At 51.7% G+C, this 22,879-nt stretch overlaps 2 protein-coding genes across 6 annotated transcripts in view; one reads left to right on the forward strand and one right to left on the reverse strand.

Annotated features, from left to right (window-relative positions):
- The window catches only part of DONSON (downstream neighbor of SON), a gene marked incomplete at its 5' end in the record, with an annotated part of 5,279 nt that extends 4,416 nt beyond the window's left edge, over window positions 1-863 (forward strand). The window contains 2 exons of the mRNA XM_017838845.1: window positions 23-214; window positions 514-863. Coding sequence (XP_017694334.1) covers window positions 23-214; window positions 514-657 — 336 coding nt within the window. The remainder of the gene's footprint in view (window positions 1-22; window positions 215-513) is intronic.
- A 1,407-nt stretch (window positions 864-2,270) lies between these two features.
- The window catches only part of SON (SON DNA binding protein), a 37,769-nt gene continuing 17,160 nt past the window's right edge, over window positions 2,271-22,879 (reverse strand). For 2 of the 5 annotated variants that reach the window (XM_017838849.1, XM_017838848.1), the window contains exons 4-12: window positions 22,341-22,501; window positions 20,778-20,918; window positions 19,311-19,502; window positions 15,416-15,526; window positions 14,871-14,987; window positions 7,520-7,667; window positions 4,646-4,714; window positions 4,454-4,569; window positions 2,271-3,845 (exon numbers count right to left, since the gene is read on the reverse strand). In XM_017838849.1, coding sequence (XP_017694338.1) covers window positions 3,687-3,845; window positions 4,454-4,569; window positions 4,646-4,714; window positions 7,520-7,667; window positions 14,871-14,987; window positions 15,416-15,526; window positions 19,311-19,502; window positions 20,778-20,918; window positions 22,341-22,501 — 1,214 coding nt within the window. In that variant the 3' untranslated portion in view covers window positions 2,271-3,686. The remainder of the gene's footprint in view (window positions 3,846-4,453; window positions 4,570-4,645; window positions 4,715-7,519; window positions 7,668-14,870; window positions 14,988-15,415; window positions 15,527-19,310; window positions 19,503-20,777; window positions 20,919-22,340; window positions 22,502-22,879) is intronic. The other 3 variants (XR_001878622.1, XR_001878621.1, XR_001878623.1) reach the window with 3 other exon arrangements.

Consider the following 22,879-nt stretch of genomic DNA (forward strand, 5'->3'; position numbering starts at 1 on the left):
CTGATCCCTGCTGTGCCCCCAGGCCCGCAGTGCCCGTGCCCGCGTCCCGGGGGGCTCAGAGGACGTGTTCAGCCTGGAGGTGCTGGGGCCCGTCCTGCCCCACACCCTGCGGGCACTCACCCGGCTGCTGGGCCCGGCCCAGCGTGGGGCCTTCCGTGCCCTGCTCAGCACACACCAGCCCAGCGCCGCCTTCAACTGCTGCCCCGAGCCCCAGGTGAGCACAGCCCTGCCTGGGAACGGGGCTGGGGGGAAACGGGGACACCAACACCTTCCCTGGGAACAGGGCTGGAGAGCAAACAGGGACACCAACACCTTCCCTGGGAATGAGGCTGGAGTGCAAACCTGGGACACAGACCTCCCCCTGTGATCACCACTGGCAGCCCCTGTGGCTTGTCATTCCCTCAGAAATGTGATAATGGGAAGAGGGGGAGCTCCCCAGGGGTGTCCAAGGGCATGTTTGGAGGTACAGAAACACCTGTCCCATGTGTGACTCCTTGTCGTGCGTTCCCACAGGAGGCTGTGGGATCCCAGCAGGATTTCCCTGCGTGTGGATTGCATCCCAAGGCTCTGGATGAGCTGAGGCAGTGTCCAACCCTGGGCAAGTCTGCCATCCGCTTCCTGGAGATGAAGGACTACACGTACACCTGGAAGGCCTAGGAATGCTGGTGCCACTGCCTGGAGCAGGATGTTCCAGGTGTGCTGTGCTCAGGGGGTGTGGGCAGCACCTGGGCAGGTCGGGAGGGACATCCCAGACACCGCCCATGGCACGGAAACACTTCCAGGGACTTTTAACGGAAAGAGAGGCTTTGGGCTTCTCCTTTTGTATTTTAGAAAGTCTTTTTTAAATAAAACTCTTCATTTTATGGGTGTGGTTTGCAGGCAGGTCTGTGCTCCCCCAGCACAGGCACAGTCTGTTCCAAGTACAGAATTCCTGCTCCTGCTCCAGGCGGGAACTCGTAACCGGTTTGGAACTAGAACCCCCCATGGCAGGGGCTTGGAACAAGATGAGGCTTACAGTGCCTTCCAACCCAGACCTTCTGGGATTCTATGGATGGGTGGAATTCTTGGCAAAACTCATTCCCAGGCTGCTCCCAGCACCCAGCCAGGAGCTCCACAGGGATGGATGGGGGACCTGAAACTGTGGCTGCAGCTGGATCCAGCTAAAAGGTGGATATTCCCCAGAGCTACTCAGCAGAACTCCCAATCCCACCCCCTGCCTGCGGTTAAAGGGAGTCCTTTGTACGAACTACGCCTGGATCACAACAAGGGGAGGAATTAAATGGCTGCAGCACCTGCTCAGGAGGAATTTCCTGCTGGAAAGGATGGTGAGGCCTTGGCAGGGGCTGCCCAGGGAGGTTTGGAGTGCCCAGCCCTGGAGGTGTCCCAGGAAGGCCTGGCCGTGGCACTCAGTGCTCTGGGCTGGGGGACAAGGTGGGGATGGGGCACAGGGGGGATCCATGGGCTGGGAAGGCTTTTCCAAGAGCAGCCACTGCAGCCTGAGGCAGGAAAAGCTTCCTCTGCTTCCAGCTGCTGTTCATCCCCAGCACAGGAGGTGTCCTGCCCCAGGAATACCCAGGGATACAGTTACACTGTGGCTTTACAGGGACTGCTGTGACCTGTCATCCTTGGGGTTCACTGACTCCAACCCAGATCCAGACCCTCCCTCAGGACACACAGAGGCTCTTGGAGCATTAAATCTGGAGTGGCCCTCTTTCCAGGGGACAGCAGGGCAGCACAGTCCCCATTTCATTATTTTCTGCACTTTTCCATAACAAATCCAGCAATTAATGAACATTGGAGGGGGGGGATTGATGGGGTGTCCTGAGCAGGGCCAGGGCTTGGACTGGATGATCCTTCCAGCTCAGGATTTCCATGATTCCATGACTATTCCATCACTATTTTCACCCCTTTGATTGGATTTCTCTGCTGCTGGGAAAGAACTCAGGTCTTTACCTTAACACGGGGAGCAGGGACACCAAAGAAGGAACAGAACAAGTACAGACTGTACATTCCCAGACTGGATCATATCCCAGTGTGAAGCCGGAGCTGCCACAGGAACAGGACCCTCAGCAGCTCCGAGGCCTCAGCTCTGTCAAAGCCCCAGGTCTGGGCAGGAGCTGCTCCCACCCTGGGATGGATCCTGCACCCCAGGGCTGAGACAGACCCCCACCCAGCACTCCCAGGCTCCCTCTGGATCTCACACACCTTCCCAGCAGTTCAGCCACGGCCTGGAGAAGCTCCAAACACTCAGGGAGAGACCGAAGGCGAGAAGCCAAAGGGAAAAAAGTTTAATTCAAGACAACAACGTCCATGAAAATGAAGATCAACTGAAGCATTTCCAGAGCGCTTGGACAGACTCGGAGGGGCTCTTTTGTCTGCAAACCAACCCCATTTCTCTGCTGCGCACGAGACACCAACCCCTGTCCCCTCAGGGCAGGGACAGACCTTGTTCCTGTCCCCTCAGGGCAAGGACAGACCTTGTTCCTGTCCCCTCAGGGCAAGGACAGACCTTGTTCCTGTCCCCTCAGGGCAAGGACAGACCTTGTTCCATGACACTGACGGGCTCCAGGCACCAGGAATTCCTCACGGGAGGCCTGAGTTAGTTCCTGCCCCAGACCCAGCTCAGATACAACAGCTCAAAAAAAACTTCTCTGGAATGAGCACCTGAACTGTCCCAGTCCAGAAATCCTGGCACCAGCTCAGAGCTGGCAGGAAGGGTGCAGTGCCCTGTCCAGTTCCAAGGGCACGCAGGCAAAGGACTGATACTTCTTAAATAACAGATAAAGTAACGAGGAGGAAAAGCTTTCTACGTCCTCTCCTGCCCAACTGCCCAAGGCTCTCCCTGGGGGCACAGGATCCTTACGGAAATGTTAAACCCAAAGAGTTATTTTGTAAGAGACCAAAGCAACAAAAATAACCAGACCTGCTCCTCCCACCCCATGGCTGTTGAGAATCCTTCCAAAGCCACTTCTATACTGCGTGTGGTTCTTCCAGAAGGCATTTTGGCATATTTAAATTCCCGGTTCCTGGCTTGGCATCCACTGGAATTACTGTCTGCTGACCAGGGGTGGAGATTATGAACTTGTGCTGCTTTATTGACCAAGTCGGGTACAACAATTGAAGCGTCATCCTACCCCCTCCCCCCCAGTCCAGTTGTAGATCTGGTAAAGTTCAAAATTCACATGAACCACAAATCCGTACGATCGGCATCGGGCAGTGAGTTCACTGGTTGGGAACAGCCCCTCTGTCCCGGGGACAGGCGGGAGCCACCTCCCTGTCCCTCTGGAAGCCTCTCGTCGCCTCCTCCGGCTGTCCTGGAGCGCAGGTGGCCACTGAGAGCCCCCCGGGGCAGGGCCGGGGGGTACAATCCTGTGCTCTCCAGGGACCTCCCAGCGTCAGCGTTCCACAGGGAGAGGAACTGCAGGAGCTTTAGCCGTGGGTTTGGATTACCGATGCCTCCAGAGCCTCCGATTTAGTCGTTTAAGAAATAATTACATCACTAATGTAAACAATATAAACATACCAAAAACTAAGTATGATTTAAATACATTTGGATGGTACAAAAGAAAAAAACCTGTGGGCGTCTGTACAGTTTTTACAAGGTGGGAACTGCCGACGTATTTACAACCCGAGGGGCGAACACCGAGAGTTGTGCGGCGCAGGAGGCGCGGCCGGCCCGGCCCGGCTCAGCGGTGGGAGGCACTCCTGAACATGGTGGTGTTGACCATGCTCTCCTTTGGTACGAGCCCCATCGCCTGCAGCGCCGCCGTGGCCGCCGTGGCCTTCGCGTGCTTCTTGTTAAGGCTGGCAAAGGTGGGCCGGTACTCGTTGCCGTTGACTCTCACCTGGGGACAGCGAAAGGCGGCGCTGGAAAAGCTGCCGGGGCTCCAAGGGAACCCCTTGCCCGGGGCACAGCAATCCAGGGCTGGCAGCACAGCCCCTTCGTGGAATCACAGCCTGGGCTGGGGTGGGAGGGACCTTAAAGCCCATCCACTGCCACCTTCCACCAGCCCAGGTTGCTCCAACCTGGCCTTGGACACTTCCAGGGACCCAGGGGCAGCCACAGATTCTCTGGGAATTCTATCCCAGTCCCTGCCCACCCTCACAGCCAGGAATTCCTTCCCAATATCCCATCTATCCCTGCCCTCTGGCAGTGGGAAGCCATTCCTCCTTGTCCTGTCCCTCCATCCCTTGTCCCCAGTCCCTCTCCAGCTCTCCTGGAGCCCCTTCAGGCCCTGCAAGGGGCTCTCAGCTCTCCATGGAGCCTTCCCTTCTCCAGGTGAACCCCCCCAGCTCTCCCAGCCTGGCTCCAGAGCAGAGGGGCTCCAGCCCTGGGACCAACTCACCATCCTTGGCCACCCCTGAGGTGGCTGAGATGTTCCATCCAAACAGAAACAGGAATTCCCTGCCCTGGGACAGCGACTCAGCAGCAGCTGAGGCAGCTCAGACCCACCTTGAAGATGAAATGCTTGCGGTGATCAGGCCCACTGTCGTCCACCAACACGAACTCGGGGGGTGTCCACCTCCTCTTGTTGCAGATCTCCATCAGCGCAGACACCGGGTGCTTCCCTGGCCACACACACAGCCCAGGCTTCAGTGTCAGAGCAGCCTTTGGCAACCACAGGATTTGGGGAAAAAATCTCACCTGAAAGATCCTTCATCACCACGTAATGGCCGGATCTCTTCTGGGCCTTCTCTCCCACAGCAACCAGCCCTGGAAACAACACAGTGCAGTTCACATCCCTGATTCCCACCTGATTCCTGTGTTCTCAGCAGCAAAGCAAGAACAGGATCAGTGGGAACACCTGGAGACTCCACACGAGTCTCAAGCCTCCCTTTCATCCAGTGTTTTTCCCTCTGTTTTTCCCAAAGGCTCCAGGAAGACCCTGAACAAAAAACTCTGAGCAGTCTTGCACAGGCCAGAAACCCCCTGGTTTTCCAGGGAAACCCGGTTTTCCACGACCCCTCTGGAGAAACAACAAACAAGAGAGGAACTGAAGAACTCTGTTTTGTGCAGCCCAGGAGTCCCTCAGTCTGCCTCCAACACACGGAGCACGGGAAGGGTTCCCATGGACTGGGAAATGTCCCCGTGTGTCCCCTCATGCCAGGAATGACCCCATGGAGTGGGATCACACACGTCCCTGTATTTCCCAGTGCTCAAATTCCCTCTGTGTGCAGGGTCACAGCCCGGGGACTGTCACCTCCACCCCACTGGGAGATAAGGAAACAGGGGCAGAGGAGCAGGAACAGCCCCAGGTGGGTGCAGGGAGCCCAGGTTCTCATGGAGCCCCTGGGAAACACCAAAGCTCCACATTTTTCTTTGGAAAATCTTCCAAGAGTAAGAAATAAAATGAGGAATTGCCAAAAATGTCTGAAATGCCAGCGACCAGCTGTGAGAGAAACCCAAGTTTCTCCCCATGGATTTTGCCATTCTCAGACTTCATCCCTTCCACATTCCTTTGCTTCTTACCTCGAGTGTTCCTGTTGTTTGGGGACTGAGGACAGGGAGATACTGCAAGTGCTTCCAGTGTCTTCCTGCTCCTTCACCTTTGGTTTTGGGTGGCATCTGGGTTTGCTTTGCTTTACAAGACAGTCCTTCCCTCCTTACCAGACACTCATGCCAACATTCCTGCAGCTCCTGAGCAGGGACTTTCCAAGGGGCACGAACCCATGGGAGACAACAATCCCTGAAGGAAAGGTTGGGGGTTTCCCCCTTACAGAATTTTGCATCCCAACCAGCCAGAGAACTCTCTCCACGTTCAAACTCTCCCTGTCACTCCAAGGCACTGACACTCAGCTCCACATCTTGTCTCTGGGACCTCAACAAGGAACTTCAAGAAGCTGCTGCCTCCTGAGTCACTCCCTGGCACATTCCTGGGACTAGGAATTGTATTTTATTTGAGGAATAAGTTCAAAAATGTGTTAAAAATCCTTACAAAACAAACTTGGCTGGGTTATTTATTAACAGACAGATCTGCTTTCAAAAATTCCTGACTTTTCTTTAAAACTCTGCACAGAAATTTTAAAAAAAGGACTTTTCAGTCATTTAATCATCCAAGAACAGTAATATCTGAAGAACTGCTTGTCCTAAATGGATAATCCCTGTCCTGCTGCCTCACCTCCCTGTGTCCCAGAGCTGGTGACTCAAAAGGAGAGAGGATTCTGCATCCAGGCAGAATTTTGTGGGAATGACCAGATAAGGTTGCCCATATGATCACAAATACTCCAAAGGCAGGAAATCCAAAGCAAAGCCCAGCTGGCACTGAGGTTATCCCTCTTTTCACATGACTGTCACAGGCCAGGAAGAGGAATCCTTGGCCATCACTGTCATGAGTGGGTTTTCCACCTTTTGGTTTTAATTCCTTGGCACAGAAAGATTGTACAGAAGAAAAACATGGGAAGAGTTTGGTCATTCACAGAATCCCAAAATCACTGAGGTTGGTAAAGACCTCCAAGATCACCGAGTCCAACCTGCTTTGTTTTCTTCCAAGCTCAGTTCTGAGCAGTGACCAAAGCAAAAACAAGCCCTGAAATCCCAGACCCCCAGAATGGTTTGGGTGGGAGGGACCTCAAAGCCCACCCAGTGCCACCCCCTGCCATGGGCAGGGACACCTCCCACCAGCCCAGGTTGCTCCAAGCCCCGTCCAACCTGGCCTTGGAATAATTCTGAGTATTTCTGTGCTTTGATATCAGTTGTGACCTATTTCATATATTAAAGGTTTGTGAAGAACAGAACAATTCCAGCAGAAATCCTGACTGCTGGAATTTGGCATCCTGGGTTTAAAATGGTCAGAACTTGGATGGGTGTTTCAGGTGGAAAATTGTCATCCACCTCCAAAGCACCCTGGCCTGGCTGAAGGAGCAGCTCCACGGCCTGGAATAGGCTGGATGGTTCTGCTGGATCCAGTGGGTTTTCCACCCGTGGCCACGGACAGGAAACCATGGACACAGGGGTGGTTTACACAGAGAGAGAAGAGATGGCTAAAGCTGCCTCTGGAACCAGCCCTGAGCTGAGCAGGGGAGCCTCCAGCAGATCAGAGCAGAGATGGAACAGCAGGGACATGAGGGACAGACCAGGAACCAAATCCCCGTGGAAGCCCAAGCCCTGAGGGTCACAGGCTGGGGGGCCTCACCCCAGCCCAGCCCAAGTTCAACTGCTCCCCTGCCATCCTGCCCTGCTCCTGCTCCAGCACTGTCTCCACACCAGCCACCACAGCTCTTCCACAGCCACTTCCCTGCCTGTGCCTCCTCTGTGCATCCCACTGGAGCACATCCCTAACGGAAGAACCACTGGGAAGCACTTTGTACCAGGGCAGGGGAAGGTCAGGGAAGGCAAAGGACACCTGGCAGAGCTCACAGGCACAAGGACAAAGCCTAAAACAGACCAGGAGCAGAATCCCAGAACCTGTTCACTCTTGCAGGGCAGCCAGCCAGGACAGCCTTGCTCCATCAGGAGATCCTGCCCATCCCCAGCCCCGGCAGCTCTGGGAGCCCGGGACACCCCGAGGGCAGGACTTACCTTTGCGATCTGTCTTAAAGTCCACCATGATGGGCTCCACGCTGCCTTCCTTGTTCTTCCCAAGCCCTTCTCCTTCTCTCCAGCCCATTTTCCTCATCAGCTGAGCTCCCATTCCTCCAGTGACAGGGGCTGCTCTTAAGAACTGATCCTATCCAGAAAAAGAGAAGTAAAACAAGGCCTGAAGTTAGCACTGGGATTTGAAATAGCAAGTGGGAGCTTCCAAAAAATGTTTCTAACAACCTTTCACGGACTGAATTTAAAAAAAAAAATCCACCTGAGCTTTGTGGGTTTTCAGCCCAAACCAGTGTGTGGAACCCGGAATTCACGCGGACACACGAGACACAAATCAATGTTTGGCAAAAAGGAACAACTTAAGGAAACTCTGAGGTGATCCCAAGGTGGCAGTGACCTGTTCCAGACAGATGTGTTTGACCAAGCGACACCCAGCCGGTTCTAAACACTCTCTTTGATCCCAGAGTTCTCCTCGGCTCGGGAAGTGTTCCGTGTGCCCGGCACGGCCGTGCCAGGAGCTCCTCCTCACCCACAGAACACAAGCACATTCAGGCAGGACATTCAGGGCTCTTTAGGTGTGTTTAAATCTAAAAAAAAAACCCCTCTCCGAATTGTATTCGTAACACGGCCATTGCACATTCAAGTTCTACCCTGAAAATCCACATGGAACAAAGAGCTTCCGCTTTTCCCTCGGGGTTTTTAACGGAAAAAGGCGCTGGGCCCCCCAGTTTAGCAGCAGAGCAGTTGTCACATTCTTTCAAATGAGCATTAATACAGGTTGTTAAATGGTGAAAGCTTAACAGAAAGTTTAAACATCCGCTTTGATGTAAAGAACTGTAAAAACTCCTTAAAAGTTACGTACCTAGGCCTCGCTGGCACCAGTGTTGGGAATAGTAGGGCTGGCACTGACCGTGGCAAGGAGGCGGCTACAAGGATTTGACCCTGAAACAAGTTTCCATACAGAGGGGTGAAAGTTCACAGGGTATTCTGTGAACCCTCATCTCTCGTGCCCCCCCGCTGGCCCCAGGAAGCAAGTCAAGCATTTCCATCCCACGGAGACTTGCTGCCTCGGACGCAGTTACCCCGGCACGGAGCGGCTCCAGCGCAGCGCGGGCGGGACGCGGGGATGGCGCTGCGGGCACGGCGAGGGCGCGGCCGGGGCTGGGGCTGCCTCGGGCCGGGCCTGCACGGGAACACGGCCCAGGGCTGGCCACGGCGCCGGCAGGGCCCTGCTCTCCCAGGAGCCACGGAGCCCTGAGCTCTGAAGAGCACCGGCCCCTGCCTTCCAAAGACTCGCCCAGGACTGATGGATCCCTCCTTTCCCAACAATCACAGCTCCTTGGTTTCCTGGCATTGACAGAGCCCTGATTTCTGGAGACTCACAGTTTACTGGTTGTCCAAGACTCACAGATCCCTGGTTTCCCAGGATTGATGGATCCCTGGTTTCCCAGGACTGATGGATCCCTGGTTTCCCAACACTCACAGATCCCTGGTTTCCCAGGACTGATGGATCCCTGGTTTCCCAACACTCACAGATCCCTGGTTTCTTAACACTCACAGGTCTCTGGTTTCCCAGGATTGATGGATTTCTGGTTTCCCAGGACCCACAAGTCTCTGCTTTCCCAGAAGTCACATGTCCCTGCTTTCCCAAGGCTCACAGATCCCTGCTTTCCCAAGGCTCACAAGTCCCTGCTTTCCCAAGGCTCACAGGTCCCTGTTTTCCCAGGACTCTCAGGTCCCTGGTTCCCATTCGTAGGTAACAAACCCACAAGTGTTCCTGTTGCAGAGTCTGTTCTCCAGGGATTCCCAACACACCCCTGTGGGTGGGACAAGGATAACAAGGAGGAGCTGCTGCAGATTGTGGCAGGAATTGTCCAGTCCTTGCCCATCCACAGGAAACCTTCTGGATCTGCACAGGATCCACGTGGGATGGAGGAGCAGAGCTCTGGCTGGGGCACAACACCCAGTCCCTCTGACACAGCACCCAGAGCCCTCCAGAGCCTCTTCCTGACTCCCAGTTCCCTCCTCCTCTCTTTTCCAGGAATGTCTCATAAGAGAAGGACGCCCAGACACAAACCCAGCCCGGGACAGCCCGGCCCCGATCCCGGGTTTGCAGCTCCTTGGCAGTGCCAGAATTTGGGAAACCAGCCCCTGTTCCAGCAGCACCCCTGTGTGTTCAGTTCACAAAGGACACGGAGCAAGTCCTGCTGAGGTCACTGGAATGTCACACAGCTTCCCAACACACCTGGACAATGCCCTGGGCCAGGGGCCGGGGAAGGAGAGAACACAATCAAAGTATCCTGTTCCCAGGGAAAAATCCAAGCCCTCAGTTCCTACTGAGGGAAAAGAGCCTGAACAGACTCCAGAAACTGGGAAGAAGAGGTTCTGAATTCCAAAGGGCAGTTTATTCCCAACAGCCCTTCACTGGTTGAACTCAGGATCCTGGTGGGAAGTGCAGCAGGAGCTCTGTGCACCCTGCTGACCCCACAGAACAGGGAGTCCCACACTGATCACAACCACTGCCAGTGATAATTATCAATAATAGTTTCACTCCACAACACACAAATACCTGTGCATCCCACTGACAGGCTAAAGGAAGGAATTCTGATTCCAGTGGGAAAGGAGCCAGGAGAAGCCCACTTGGATTCAGGTCAGTGAGGAAGGAAAGGTTTGCAGCGAGGAAAACTTCCTTCCCTCCTGATTCTGGTTTGGTTTTTTCTTTTAATAATTAAGTGATAATAATTTAATACTAATAAGTGATCATTTAATAACAAACCTCTGATGGCCCCTGTACATTGTATTTTTTAATCATTTCATGACAGACCACTTCCCTCAGCCCGTGATTTAACGAGTGAGGGGAAAACTAGTGCTGGGTTTGGAACTCATTTGAAACATAAAAAGGAACAGAAACGGTCACCAAAGCAGGGAAGCAAAATCCACATTTCTTTTCATGTTAAAAACCATCAAAGGCTGAGTGTCCCCAAGCTCCTGAGCTCTGGACCTTTGCAGATTCCAAACTAAGGAGGCTGGGATACAACCAACCCCCAGGTTTCTGAGCACTTGGTGACTGCTGCCAGAATTACCTGATTATTCACAAAGTCAGTTCTCTTTCCCTCACTAATCTCGATTTGAGGGAGCCTGCAGGACAATTTAATGCCTTTTTCCTCATGTTTTGACCTCTAAATTCCATGAAACCCCACTTCCATTCTGCCAGCACATGGAGACACCAAAGGGTCACATTCCTGTGTCAGCACTTTCTTTAAAGGGAAGGTAAAACCTGATTCCTTCTGAGGGTTTGGAGTGGTTTTAATTCACATTATTCCTGATTTTTCGGGTGATTCTTTGGAGCAAGAATTTAGGAAGCGAAACAAAGCCCTGAAGGCACAAGGTGGCAGCTCAGGTACAGCCCAGGGACTAAAGGTCACTCGACCTCCAAGACCTTCTTTGAGTTCCAGGAACAAGCAGCTCTTTGGAAAAACTTGTGCCAAGCTGCTGAATTTTCCGTTAAATCACAGAATATCCTGAGCTGGGAGAGACCTCAAAGGCTCATCCAGTCCAAGCCCTGGCCCTGCCCAGGACATCCCAACAATCCCCCCCTGTCCCTGAGAGCGCTGTCCAAATGCTCCCGGAGCTCTGGATCAGGATCTGGAATGTTGCCAGGACCCTGAGGAGGGAATTGGGGGCTGGTCCTGACCTGGAAGATGCTCCAGCCCTTTCAGCACCAGCCACATTCCTTCCCTCACACCAGGGGGTGAATCCCTTGCTGGAGAATCCCAGCAAATGCCTCACAAATCCTGTAGTTCCCAAACTCCTGCAGGGTTTGTGCTGCACGACAGCAGGAGAATTCCAGCTGGAATAGCTGGAAAAACCAGCAGTGAGAGGAGTGAGGAGGGAGCCAGTCCAATCCAACTCACATAGCATGGAATCACGGAATGGGTTGGATTGGAAGGAGCCTCACAGTCCATCCAGTGCCACCCCTGCCATGGGCAGGGACACCTTCCACCAGCCCAGGTTGCTCCAAGCCCCGTCCAGCCTGGCCTTGGACACTTCCAGGGATCCAGGGGCAGCCACAGCTTCTCTGGGCAACCTGGGCCAGGGCCTCCCCACCCTCCCAGCCAGGAATTCCTCCAATATCCAGGATGTGATGAACACAGGGTTGATGTGCTCTGCCCTGTGCCCTCCTTTCCCACGGGAACACCAGGATTCCCTGAGTGTCCTGCCTGGAAGCTCAGCACTCCTGCCAGGGGGAACCACCAGACCAGCCCCACCTCCTCCCTCAGAGGAGTTCTGCTCTGCTGTGACTGGGAAGAATGGAAGGAAGGCTTGGAACTTTCCAGAAGCTGCTGCAGCCCACGGGGGAGCACAAGGGAGTGGCCCAGCAGGTCCCAGGGTCACCCTGTGTGCACAAACTGCCCCTGTGGAGCAAATGCAGGCTCCAGAGGGAAGCTGATAAACCCAGGACCCAGTGTGAGTCTGGGAAAGGGGGAGTGAACAGACCTCAACAGAATTTGCTTGGAAAAAACAAAAAATATTCCCCCACTTGCTCTGACATTCCTTCAGCAGCTCGGTGTGTTTGGAAGGAAAAAGGGAATAAATAAAGGAAACCTTCAGAGAAACGAGTCATGTTTGTGAACTGATTACACTGATGGTGACCCACAGAAACAGAACCCACTTTTCCAAAGGGAAAGGTGACACTGTTCAGAACTGCTTTAGGATACAACACATCCAGCAATGTTTTCTCCCTTTATGGATCCTGCTCAGGACCCTCCCCACGAACACCAGGAATTAGGACAGGAGTTAGAAGATGAACCTCACTCCCACTTGGGGTCCCCCACTGGTGCACCACGTTAACCACTGCAGGACCCCAGGCCCTCAAACACTGAGATCCAAACTGGAATTCCAGGCAGTTTGAGGACACATCACCTCTCCAGGGAGTTAAATCCACCAAATGCAAAGCGAAGTCAGAGCTCAGCAAACAAATTCCCCAAGCCCTTCACTTCCTTCCCCCCAGACACAGCTCTCCTGCTCCACCTCCCTGCTTTGGGGGGATCTCTGTCCCCCCAATGGCTGAGCATCCTCTAATTATGCATTAAATGAGACCCCAATTAACTGGCTGACATGGCTCCACCTCTGCTGAAGGGCCACAGCTCCTCCCCTGGCCACTGGACACAGCAAAGTCCCCAGGAAATGCCTCCAGGAATCAGCTCCAGTCAGAAATGGGCAATAATTTACAGCCACAACTCCACAGCCCTGCCAGCAGATAAAAAAAAAGATAGAAACACAGAATATCCTGAGTTGGAAGTGACCCACCAGGATCAGAGTCCAACTCCTGGCCCTAGTGATGAAAACTATTTTTTTTAATGTTAAAATACTTTTTCTTAGGACAAAAAGGGAGCCCAAGCCTCACTCCTCAGTGCTACACTGATCAATTAATAATTGTTACACCACTTCAAGTGCCCAAATAACACACAACCTGGACTTTGCATTTCGTGGGTGGTTTGCATTCGTGTCCCTGAGAAAGATAACACGGATTCAGAACCCCTTCCTGTGGAATCATCCTCAACCACAGGATGGGACTCCACCTGAAGGCTCCCACAGGCCCCACCATTCCTAAGAAACCCTGGGCACAGCCTGAGCACTCCTGGCTCTGCTGGATGTGGAACCTGGAAGAGCAGCAGTGCAGCAGGAGGAGGATTGGATTGGGTCCTGCCTTCTTCACCCACCAGCTCCTCCTGTTCCCAGAGCAGCCTCCTTTGTGCCCAATCCCAGGATGGTGCCTGGGGAGGACCCTGCCCTGCAAACCACAGCAGAGCTGCTGCTGCTCACCCCGAGTTCCAGATCCAACCCCACCTTCCAGCACACTCCTGCTCCTCAGGGAGCCGTGTCCACGAGCACAGAGCACACTCTGCTCCCATCTTCTCCCTAGGAAGTGTTTCACTGGGTTGTTTGGGGTTTTTTGTTGGGGTTTTTTTGGGTGGTTGTTTGGGTTTGTTTAGTTGGGTTTTTTTAAAGCAGATCCCAGAGGGAGTTAAAGGCCCAGGAAAACAGAGCTGCTCTCTGCATCCTGTCACTGAGGGCACAGAACCCCACAGATCCTCAAGCCAGAGGGAGGTTTGGGAAAGAGCTGATCAGAGCTGCTCCCTTCCCATGGCCCTGGGAGCCCCTCCAGGGGATGCAGAGGGAGAACTTCCCTCACACACCTGCTGATCCCTTTCCCAAACCTCTCATTTCCAGCCAGGAAAAGCTCCTTCCTCACCAGCACATCCCTGCTGGGTGTTCACAGTTCCGATTGTCTCCATCAAAGGCAAGGTTCTGTTACAGCCTCAGATCAGCCTTTCTCATGTGCATCCTGCTTCAGCACTGACCAGATCCCCAAAGATTCCCACCTGGCCAGTGACTGGAATCTGAGCTCCCTGGCCCTCTGGACTGCTTGGCCATATGAAGTGGAAAAGCAAGGTAGTGAATCTTGGCAAAAACGCTTCTATTTTTGGATAATTCCAGGCTTTTGTGGTCAGTTTACACCAACTTTATGGAAAATTCCACTTCAGCCTCCTATGCAAGCTCCCAGCCTGGAAGGTGTCTGCCCACCAGTTGATCCAGCAGACCCAGCTGCACCACCTGCCAGACTGAGCAGCACAGCTCGTTATTCCTTTGGCCTGAAAGGTGGACACTGCCAGCATTCCTCAGCTCTACTCCTTGTCAGAGCCCCAGCTCAGTGTTCACTGGCAAAGATGAAGCTTGAGGAATTCAACTCCTAAAGCACACGAGTGCAGGATGCACCACACCCCGAGAGCAGCCAGAGAGAACCTGAGCAAGAGGGGACTGTTTCACTGTACACACAAATAGTATCAGGGCGGTATTAACACATAACTGCAACTCCTGGTGTAATCCTCCAAAGCTTTGGCTCCCAGAAAACCCTGGTGATCCAGACAGAGGCAGAGGAGCAATCAGAGAGAACCAAGGCAAACACAACGGCAGTTTGGGACTTGGTTCGCTGAAGCTGATGCCAAAACTCACTGACTTCAACAAGATCAGGATCAAACCTTGCCTGAGCTGTCCCAATCCCAGTAAAGCAGTGATGGATCTGCCACTGCAGTGCCAGGCCTGTGCTGGCAGTGCCAGGACGTGGATCACGGGGTGCCCACTGTCACACCCCTCAGTGACAGCGAAGGCTCTCGGCAGCGCTGAGCGCTGAGCTGACAGACACAGATTTAACCCAACCTGCTGCACTTGGCACATGCACGACCACAGGGCTTTAAGGCACATTTCTGGCACTTTGCAATACTTGCACTGCTTTTCAGACTGTGCAGGTGACACAGGGGTGTCTGGGAACTTCTACCTTTCGGATCCAGGCCTGGGGGCCGCTGTTGGTGAGCTCATCCGAGGACAGGATCTGTGCCCCAGTGCTGCCCGTGAACTGGCCAGGGATGGAGTTGGACTGGGCCCAGGCATCAATCTGCAAAGGCAAAAGCACAGGAGAGACCAAAATAAACGTGTGCACCTTCTCCTCTGCCACTCTCCCTTGTTCCTCAGCACTTTTCATGCGGATTCCTCATTCAGATTCAGCAGGTTCATTAACAGTTGTGAGCAGGTGCTCCCAAAAACTCCCAAAGTCTGAGTGGTCACCCTGAAGCCTGAGCTCCAAGTCTAGTGAGTTTATGGTCTCCTTATCCTCAAAATCCAGTGCTAGGAAGTGCATGGTTTCACGAGTTCCTTATCCCAAAATTCGGCGTTGGGAAGCGCAAACCAAGGCAGGACTTTACGAGCCCACCAACTGCTTCCCAAACGCGTTTGCTCAAACAGGCCAGAGCGATGAGCTGGGATGGAAGGCAAGCCCTGATTTCCCCCCAGGTGCTCAGCTGCTGCTGGCAGCCCCTGCCATACCTGCTCCTGTGCACGGTTCAACATGCACATGGCCTCCAGGTCGAAGGAGTTCTCATTGAGCCGTTTCTGGGCCACCGCCCGGTCGTTCATGGCCGTGGTGATGTCCACACACTGGGGAGAAAGAGAGCACTTGTGAAGATACATCAGAGCACAGAAGTGTCCACTGGGGCTGGGAAAAGCTGCTGGAGAATAAGTGCTGCCAATACTGCAAAGCGGTTTTACACAATCAGTAGTTTGTCTGATAAAGAAACAGGCAAGGTGACAAAAATCCTGGGGCTGCTTAAATCCACACAGGGTGGGCTTTCCTAAGCAAATACAGACCCTAAGTGTAACACCACCTGTACACACTAAATATCCAACAAGTTGTTTTCTAAGAACTATTTTGGTCACAAAAAAATCTGCAGAGAAGCGTTTTCCTGTTCAGTGGCATCTTCTTCACCAACAGAATTAAACAAGGGACAGGAGGAGAGGGAACGGCCTCCAGCTGTGCCAGGGGAGGCTCAGGTTGGACAGGAGGAGGAATTTCCTGCTGGAAAGGGTGGTGAGGCCTTGGCAGGGGCTGCCCAGGGAGGTTTGGAGTGCCCAGCCCTGGAGGTGTCCCAGGAAGGCCTGGCCGTGGCACTCAGTGCTCTGGGCTGGGGGACAAGGTGGGGATGGGGCACAGGGGGGATCCATGGGCTGGGAGGGCTTTTCCAACCTCAGGGATCCTGGGATTCTGTAAAACCAGGCTGGGAGCTCATAGAATTCATTGTTCTGGAAAGAGTTCTTTCCATCTGTGCTGCTGAACTACAATAAAATTTAAAGAAAAGTAAATCTGAAACCCTGTTGTGGAGTCCCCTGGGTGAGAACACAGAGGGTGCGAAGGAGCTCACTGGAAACCTCCCCTCTGTGGGGTGAAAACATAACCAGTTGTGGCTGGAGTACAGCTCTTGTCTAAAATCCTTGTGCCCTGCTCCTCAGAGATGTGCATTTTATGAATCTTTCTGTCTGGAAAGGAGAAAGGGAAGGAATGGAATTTCCTTGGAGCTGTGACAGACACTGGCAGGGCTGGGACTGTCTGAGGCACAGGAGAAACCCAACAGTCAGAGCAGCAGTTGGCACACACACCTCGAGGGGAAGGGGCATTTTAACTTCATTTTAATTGGCTCTATAAAACCCTTTTCTCTCCTTTGTTAGTCACCATCTCACACACTGTACAAAGCAGGAGAGACTCATTAGGGATTGACTCAGCTGAACCAAACAAACACAGTTAATCCACACCCCCCGGCCCAGGAACCAGGTCAAGAATTAACTAAATACTGAAAAGCAGTCAGAGACAGACATGGGATTCTACAACTGCATCAAACACAAGGATTGGTTCTGGGCTCTGTTAAATCTGACTGAAGATGTGGGATTTTCTGTTGGAGTTCAGGACAAAGGGGTCTCTGTGGTGAAGATCATTGCTGGAGCACCTGGCACTGACCAAGACAGGGTTCAAATCCCCCAAGTCCCAGTGTCCCTGGACTGACATCAGTGCTTATTTACTGTCACACAGAGCACAACCAAGGCACAAGAGCAATCAAAATATTATCTCAAATCCCCTCACACGTACATTAAAATGCCTGTTTCAAACACACACTGGCTGAGTCAATAAATTTCCCTCACATGCTCAAGTAATTCTTGAATTTTCTGTTTGTGAAAGGGGTCCAGGAGATAGATAAGAGTTCTTCTACTCACCAAAAGCTTCAATCCAGCAATACACCCAGGCATGGGAGCAGCCCAGGAAAGCAGCCTGGCACCACTGCCATGCCAAACCTGGGTGTTAGTGCTTTACCAGACTGGGGCTCTCAGCACATCCCCTGGGCACTCAACTCCCAACACTTCCCAAAAGGCCAGGCACCAGCGTGGGGACCAGCAGGCTCTGTGCTATGCCAACACACTCCATGGCAGCTTTGGATCTCGAGCAAAAATACAAATCTCTGCTTGAAGTACGAGAAGTTGTTATTATTGAGTCAAGGCAAACGGTGGCAGTGCAGTGTTCCAGCATCCCCCAGAGCTCTGCCTGGCCAAGCCTCATCTTCCTCACCTTCCCCACCAATCACAAACCCTGGAGCAGGAAGGATGTGGCTGGCAGGGGACAGCAGGTTTTTCACCTGCTCTGGAGGTTCCCTGAGTGCATTTCCTGCCTTTTTACATCCCCTGAGCACCTCTGCCCAAGGCACCTGGGACGCTCCACCCTGGAATCCAACACTCAGCTCCACACTTCCCAGCACAGCTCCTTCCTCACAGGTTCCTCTGCCTCCTACAGACACGCTGAGCCTCCAGATTACTCCAGACCTTTTCCTCCATCTCCTGCCACCACAAACAACTATGCTAAGAGCCTACAGGGTTATTAACCAAGCTGTGATACACTGGCAGGCTCACTTCAGACTCATGCAGTAACTAAAACCAGAGCAATGAAACCAGATGGGTGGTTTGTCACGTCAGTCCAGACTCGTATCACAACTGTCACAATATTTCAGAATTAGGAACAATGAACGGAGGGAAATCACATGTGAAACTTTTTAAGGATCCAAGCACACTCCCCCAGGCAAGGAGCTGATCTGCCTCATGCTGCTCAAAGGGAGCCATTTCCACCTCAGAGTCCCCATAAACATTTTAAAAAATTGGGCAGAGAAGCAACTCTGTTACCTGTCAGACTCCCTGGAGGAACACACAGGAATTCTGCTACTGTTTCCCACTTAAGCCTTGCCAAACCCAAGAGATGGGACACTCTGAGCTAACGCCCCCTGAAATCACCCTTAACACAAACCAAGTTAAGGTAAATGCAAATAAAAATATTTATTTACAAATATAAAAGCAGACAACATAGTTACAGGCATTTATAAACATACACAGGACAGAGAGGAAAGTTGTGGTTCACATATTTACTCCAGTGAAACCGGGAATGACCTTCTGCACAAACATCTCAGGGTTTGCCTCACTAGTGGTGCCTGAGAGCCCAAACTGAGGGAACAAGGAATCGGGTGCCTGACCATCAAATTCCCAGGTATCCCATGAAAATGTTGGGGAAGTTACACTCTCTGGGCTTTTGGTGCTGTAAAACACCCAGAAGAAAACTCCTTCTGTGCTTCAATTGTGCAGTACCAGAAAGTTCTTGAAAAACAAAACACACCAAGTGAAGAGATGGTTTTGTCAGAAATGGATGGAAGGGTTTTGGTTTTGGCTTTGGAGGGTGTGAGAATGAGGCTTCAGGTGCAGTGAGGTAACAGCAACTTAAAGAAATTAACATCTTCTTAAATATTTAATTTACTTAATTACAAAACCCCCACAAAATGTTCTCTGGAAGAAATTTCAAGGGGAAAAACATTTGCTCTGTATTTTTTTTGTTTATTATCCACACAATTAGATTGTCCTTCGGAAGGTCAAGTGCAAAACAGCCATGTGAGCAAACCTGCCTGGAAAGCTGGAAAATCAATAAACACATCCCGAGGAGATGGTGGTTCTAAAAGCACTTACAATTTTCAATGGATTACATTCCAGTGTGATGTTGTTACTCTAAGATCAGTGGGACAATTTAAGTAGCATTACATACATTACTGTCAAAGTCTCCAGGTGTTAATTAACCTCTGCAGGAAACTCAACAAGGAACTTTTTTTCTCTCTTCCAGCTAAAGTTTCAATTCCCTGGAGCCCAAGGAGTCCCAGCTGACCAAAGGCCAGGGGTGGGACAGGCTGCTCCCAGCTCTGCCCCCAGGAGCATCCCAGATGCAGAGCTCACATCCCCAGCTCACTCAGCTCTTAGGTCCCACCTTTTTAAGTGCCTTTTTCGTCTTCCCAGACTGCAATTTGGTCCCAGAGTGCCCAGGCAATGGTTTTGGCTTTCTGATGTGATAGGCTCTCCTTGCCTTGCTTACCTCAATGGCTGGTTTGGGGAACACATCGTCCTTGCCGTCGTCTTTGCCGCCCTTGTCAACGGGAACCCACTCTCCATAGACACTGTCTGCCTCCTTCTTCCTGTGCTGGGACCCGGAGGACACAGGGAATTCCTTGGACAGGCTGACCTGGTTTTTTGGTTGGGGGGGTGGTGCTGGTTTTATGCTGGGAGTCTGAAAGGCAGAAAATGGCAGAAAGTTCAGACCTGCAAACACACAGGACTCCCAAAGTGATTCCCTGCAAACACTCGGGGTTCAGCTGCCACAGAACACTCACCCTTCTTATTATGGAACAATGAGCTACAATAATTATAATAAATCAACCCACACGTGAGCAACAAATTGCACTGTAAGAGAAGAAGAGAAATCACTGAAACCAACTTCAGTGGCCCCAAACCTCCCAACCTTTGTGCCAGCTGAGCCCGGCACAAAGAGAACAACCCTCATCTGCCACACAGGTATTTTGTAGGGAAAGCTCCAAGGGAAAAGTCCTGGGCAGCCAAAACACTGGCTGTGATCAAAAGCTTTGCAAGACCAGACAGAGCACTTCTCAGCATCTGGCTTTCCCATTTTGGGTTATTTTTCAGAGCAGCAGGAATTTCCAAGCACATTCCATCTACAGCCTTGTTTTCCTCAGACACTGTTGGCAACTCCTGAAGAACCTGCACAGATCTCTGCCAGGTTCCCTCCCAAGAGGCAAACACAGGTGGCAATGTGGGATAATATTGGATAAACTCCTAGGAATATGGATGGGAATAGCTGTCAGACTGGAATGGAGAAAGAACAACACTAAAAGGGTCAAAAATGTGGCCAACAGGCAGAGCAACTCATCACCACCACAGAACATTCCTCTGGAGCCTGGAAGAATTCCAAGGTTTCTTGAGTTTCACTGTACCCCTTTCTAACAGTACCATATAAAATCCCTTTCTACCTTACACATGTAAATATGTATTACTTGTTTTGTGCACACCACAAGGTATTTATACACAAGAATAGCACTGTTATTTCTACTGTTTCTTCTAATATAATAATCTAATGTTATTTCTATTTTCACTGAGCCTACTAAATACTTTTCTAGTGCTTTATACCATGCAAAACCAGAAGAGACTTTCATGGGCACAAAAAAAAAAAAGAAAAACAACCAAAACTAAAACTGGAAAAAAACCCACCACCTAAAAAACCCCCAAAAATCAACAAACCAAGAGAAGTTAAACAAAGCTAATCGATGCTTCAAAGCATTTCAGTCCCAGATGCACTTCAACAAACACTCCCCATTTCACCAAGATTATCAATTTAACCTTGGGGAATCTGGGAGCGTTTCTTTAAATTGACAGAGAAACACTCCCCATTTCACCAAGATCACCACCCCCTGCCGTATTTCTGTAAAAGAACCTGCATTATTTAAAAAGAACCACGGTTTAAAGCGCTGAAAAGTCAAGTAGTACTCACACTTAAATTGAAGAAGATAGGTTTGGGCTCGCTGAGCTTGAAAGGATGGTTGTAGAAAGGCCGTTCCTCCTCCTCCTCGTCCGAGACGTGGGGTTTGTTCACGATCACGTCGTCTGTGCTCTGGGCAATCTTCTTGCATTTCTGGAAAGGGAATGTCAGCTCTGACTAAACCTGCACTTGGCACCCAAACACACAAAGAACATTTCTACCAAAAAACATGGTTTTCTTTTCTGAAGACAAGAAAACCTTTCAGCGAGGGCAACAACAGATGGACTTGGGATGTGCCACACAAATTAGCCAACACCAGGCACTCACTGGCTGCTGACTCGGGACCTTGTCAGGAGCCACAGCTTCCAGATTCCTTCTGGAATATTGTGGGGTTGGCCAGGGATGCAGGACACCCCCATTTCACTGAATACAGAACACAGAGGTGCTGTGGGGATACCACAGTCAAACTGGGGAAACCTCCACGGGAGGAAACAAAAAAGAGAGGGAAAAAAAGGACAAAAGACAAAAAGAGTTTCCAGAAAGGCCATAACTTTGTGATTCTTTCCTGATTTCCCAGCACCTGGACTGTTTCTGTGGCCAGTTTTGACTCAACAGAAGAGAAACAACATCCAGCAGATTCCCAGAGTTGTAAGGTAAAGGAGGAGCAGGTTTGGGGCTTCCAGATCAGCACAAACTGCTTTGGATCTTGGTCAGGGGACGTGAAAAACACTCCAGGTGTGAGCACAGGGCACCTGCACCACCCCAGCTTTGGACTGTCCCTCTGCTGCCCCCGGCCCAGGGACAGTCCAAAGTCCAGTTCTCAGCACTTGGACATTGCCTCATCTCAGACGTTATTTCCAGAACTGTCACACTGATGATGTAATTAAAAAAAAACCACATAAAAGCACTTCTGTATTCCAAATTCTCTCCAGTTTCTGGGGGAAGTGTCCAAGGTCAGGTTGGACAGGGCTTGGAGCAACCTGGGCTGGTGGAAGGTGTCCCTGCCCATGGCAGGGGGTGGCACTGGGTGGGCTTTAAGGTCCCTTCCAACCCAAATCATCCTACGATTTAAAAACAACACCAGAACCAAAAACTGGAAGTGAAAGCTTTGGGTTTCATGAACAGGAGTGCAGGGACAGACACCAATTTGTACCAAATGAGAACAGAATCAGAACTAAAAAAAAAAAAGGCAAAATAATTGATTTCATGCATTTCCATGGAATTAAAAATGTCAGTTTTAATGACTCAAAACAGACTTGTGTCCAGAATAAGGGCTCAAAAGAGTGGTCAGGCCTTGGCAGGGGCTGCCCAGGGAGGTTTGGAGTGCCCAGCCCTGGAGGTGTCCCAGGAAGGCCTGGCCGTGGCACTCAGTGCTCTGGGCTGGGGGACAAGGTGGGGATGGGGCACAGGGGGGATCCATGGGCTGGGAGGGCTTTTCCAGCCTGGACAATTCTGTGATTCCAAACCCAAAGCAGCTCCCAGGTGACCCGAGCACACAGTGCCACGGTGCCCACACTCCCCCAAAGCCCAGCTTGGTCACGCTCAGGTTCAGTCAGTGCTGCTGCTCTCCCTCACCTCCGTGAGCTCCTTCAGGGTGTCCCGGGAGGATTTCTGGTTGGCTTTGTCGTCCTTCTTCTGGGACAGCAGAGGCATCAGGCTGGGGGGCAGGGGCACCCCGGACTTCGCACACATGGCGGCCGCGTTGGCTTTGGCGATTTCCAGGAGCTGGGCCTTGTCTGAGGAGAGGCATTTTGGTAAAGGAGAGTGAGTATTTTATACAGGTTCTTCTTTTAATAATAAAGAAGCGTTTCTGGCAAACTGAACGAGATTTTACCCACACCATGCTTTTATTATGTTCTGTGAAAATCACTGCTTGTATAAAACACAATTACGTGCAAAACTGTTAATAAAACAGTAATTTGCTCTATTAGGGAGTCCTGTGGCCCTGGCAGGGAAACAGGGCATGGAAATAAATTAAGCCTCCTGCCAGTCTGCAAATAAATGAGTTACCACCTTCTGGTACTGGCAGGCTCCCAGGGCAACTCTGAGTCAGGACTAGGAGGATCAGAAACTCCAGTCCACCACAGGAGGTTCCTCACACACTGCACAAGAGC

The sequence above is a fragment of the Lepidothrix coronata genome, unplaced genomic scaffold (assembly GCF_001604755.1).
Source record: "Lepidothrix coronata isolate B3197 unplaced genomic scaffold, Lepidothrix_coronata-1.0 Scaffold364, whole genome shotgun sequence".
Lineage (NCBI taxonomy): Eukaryota > Metazoa > Chordata > Aves > Passeriformes > Pipridae > Lepidothrix > Lepidothrix coronata.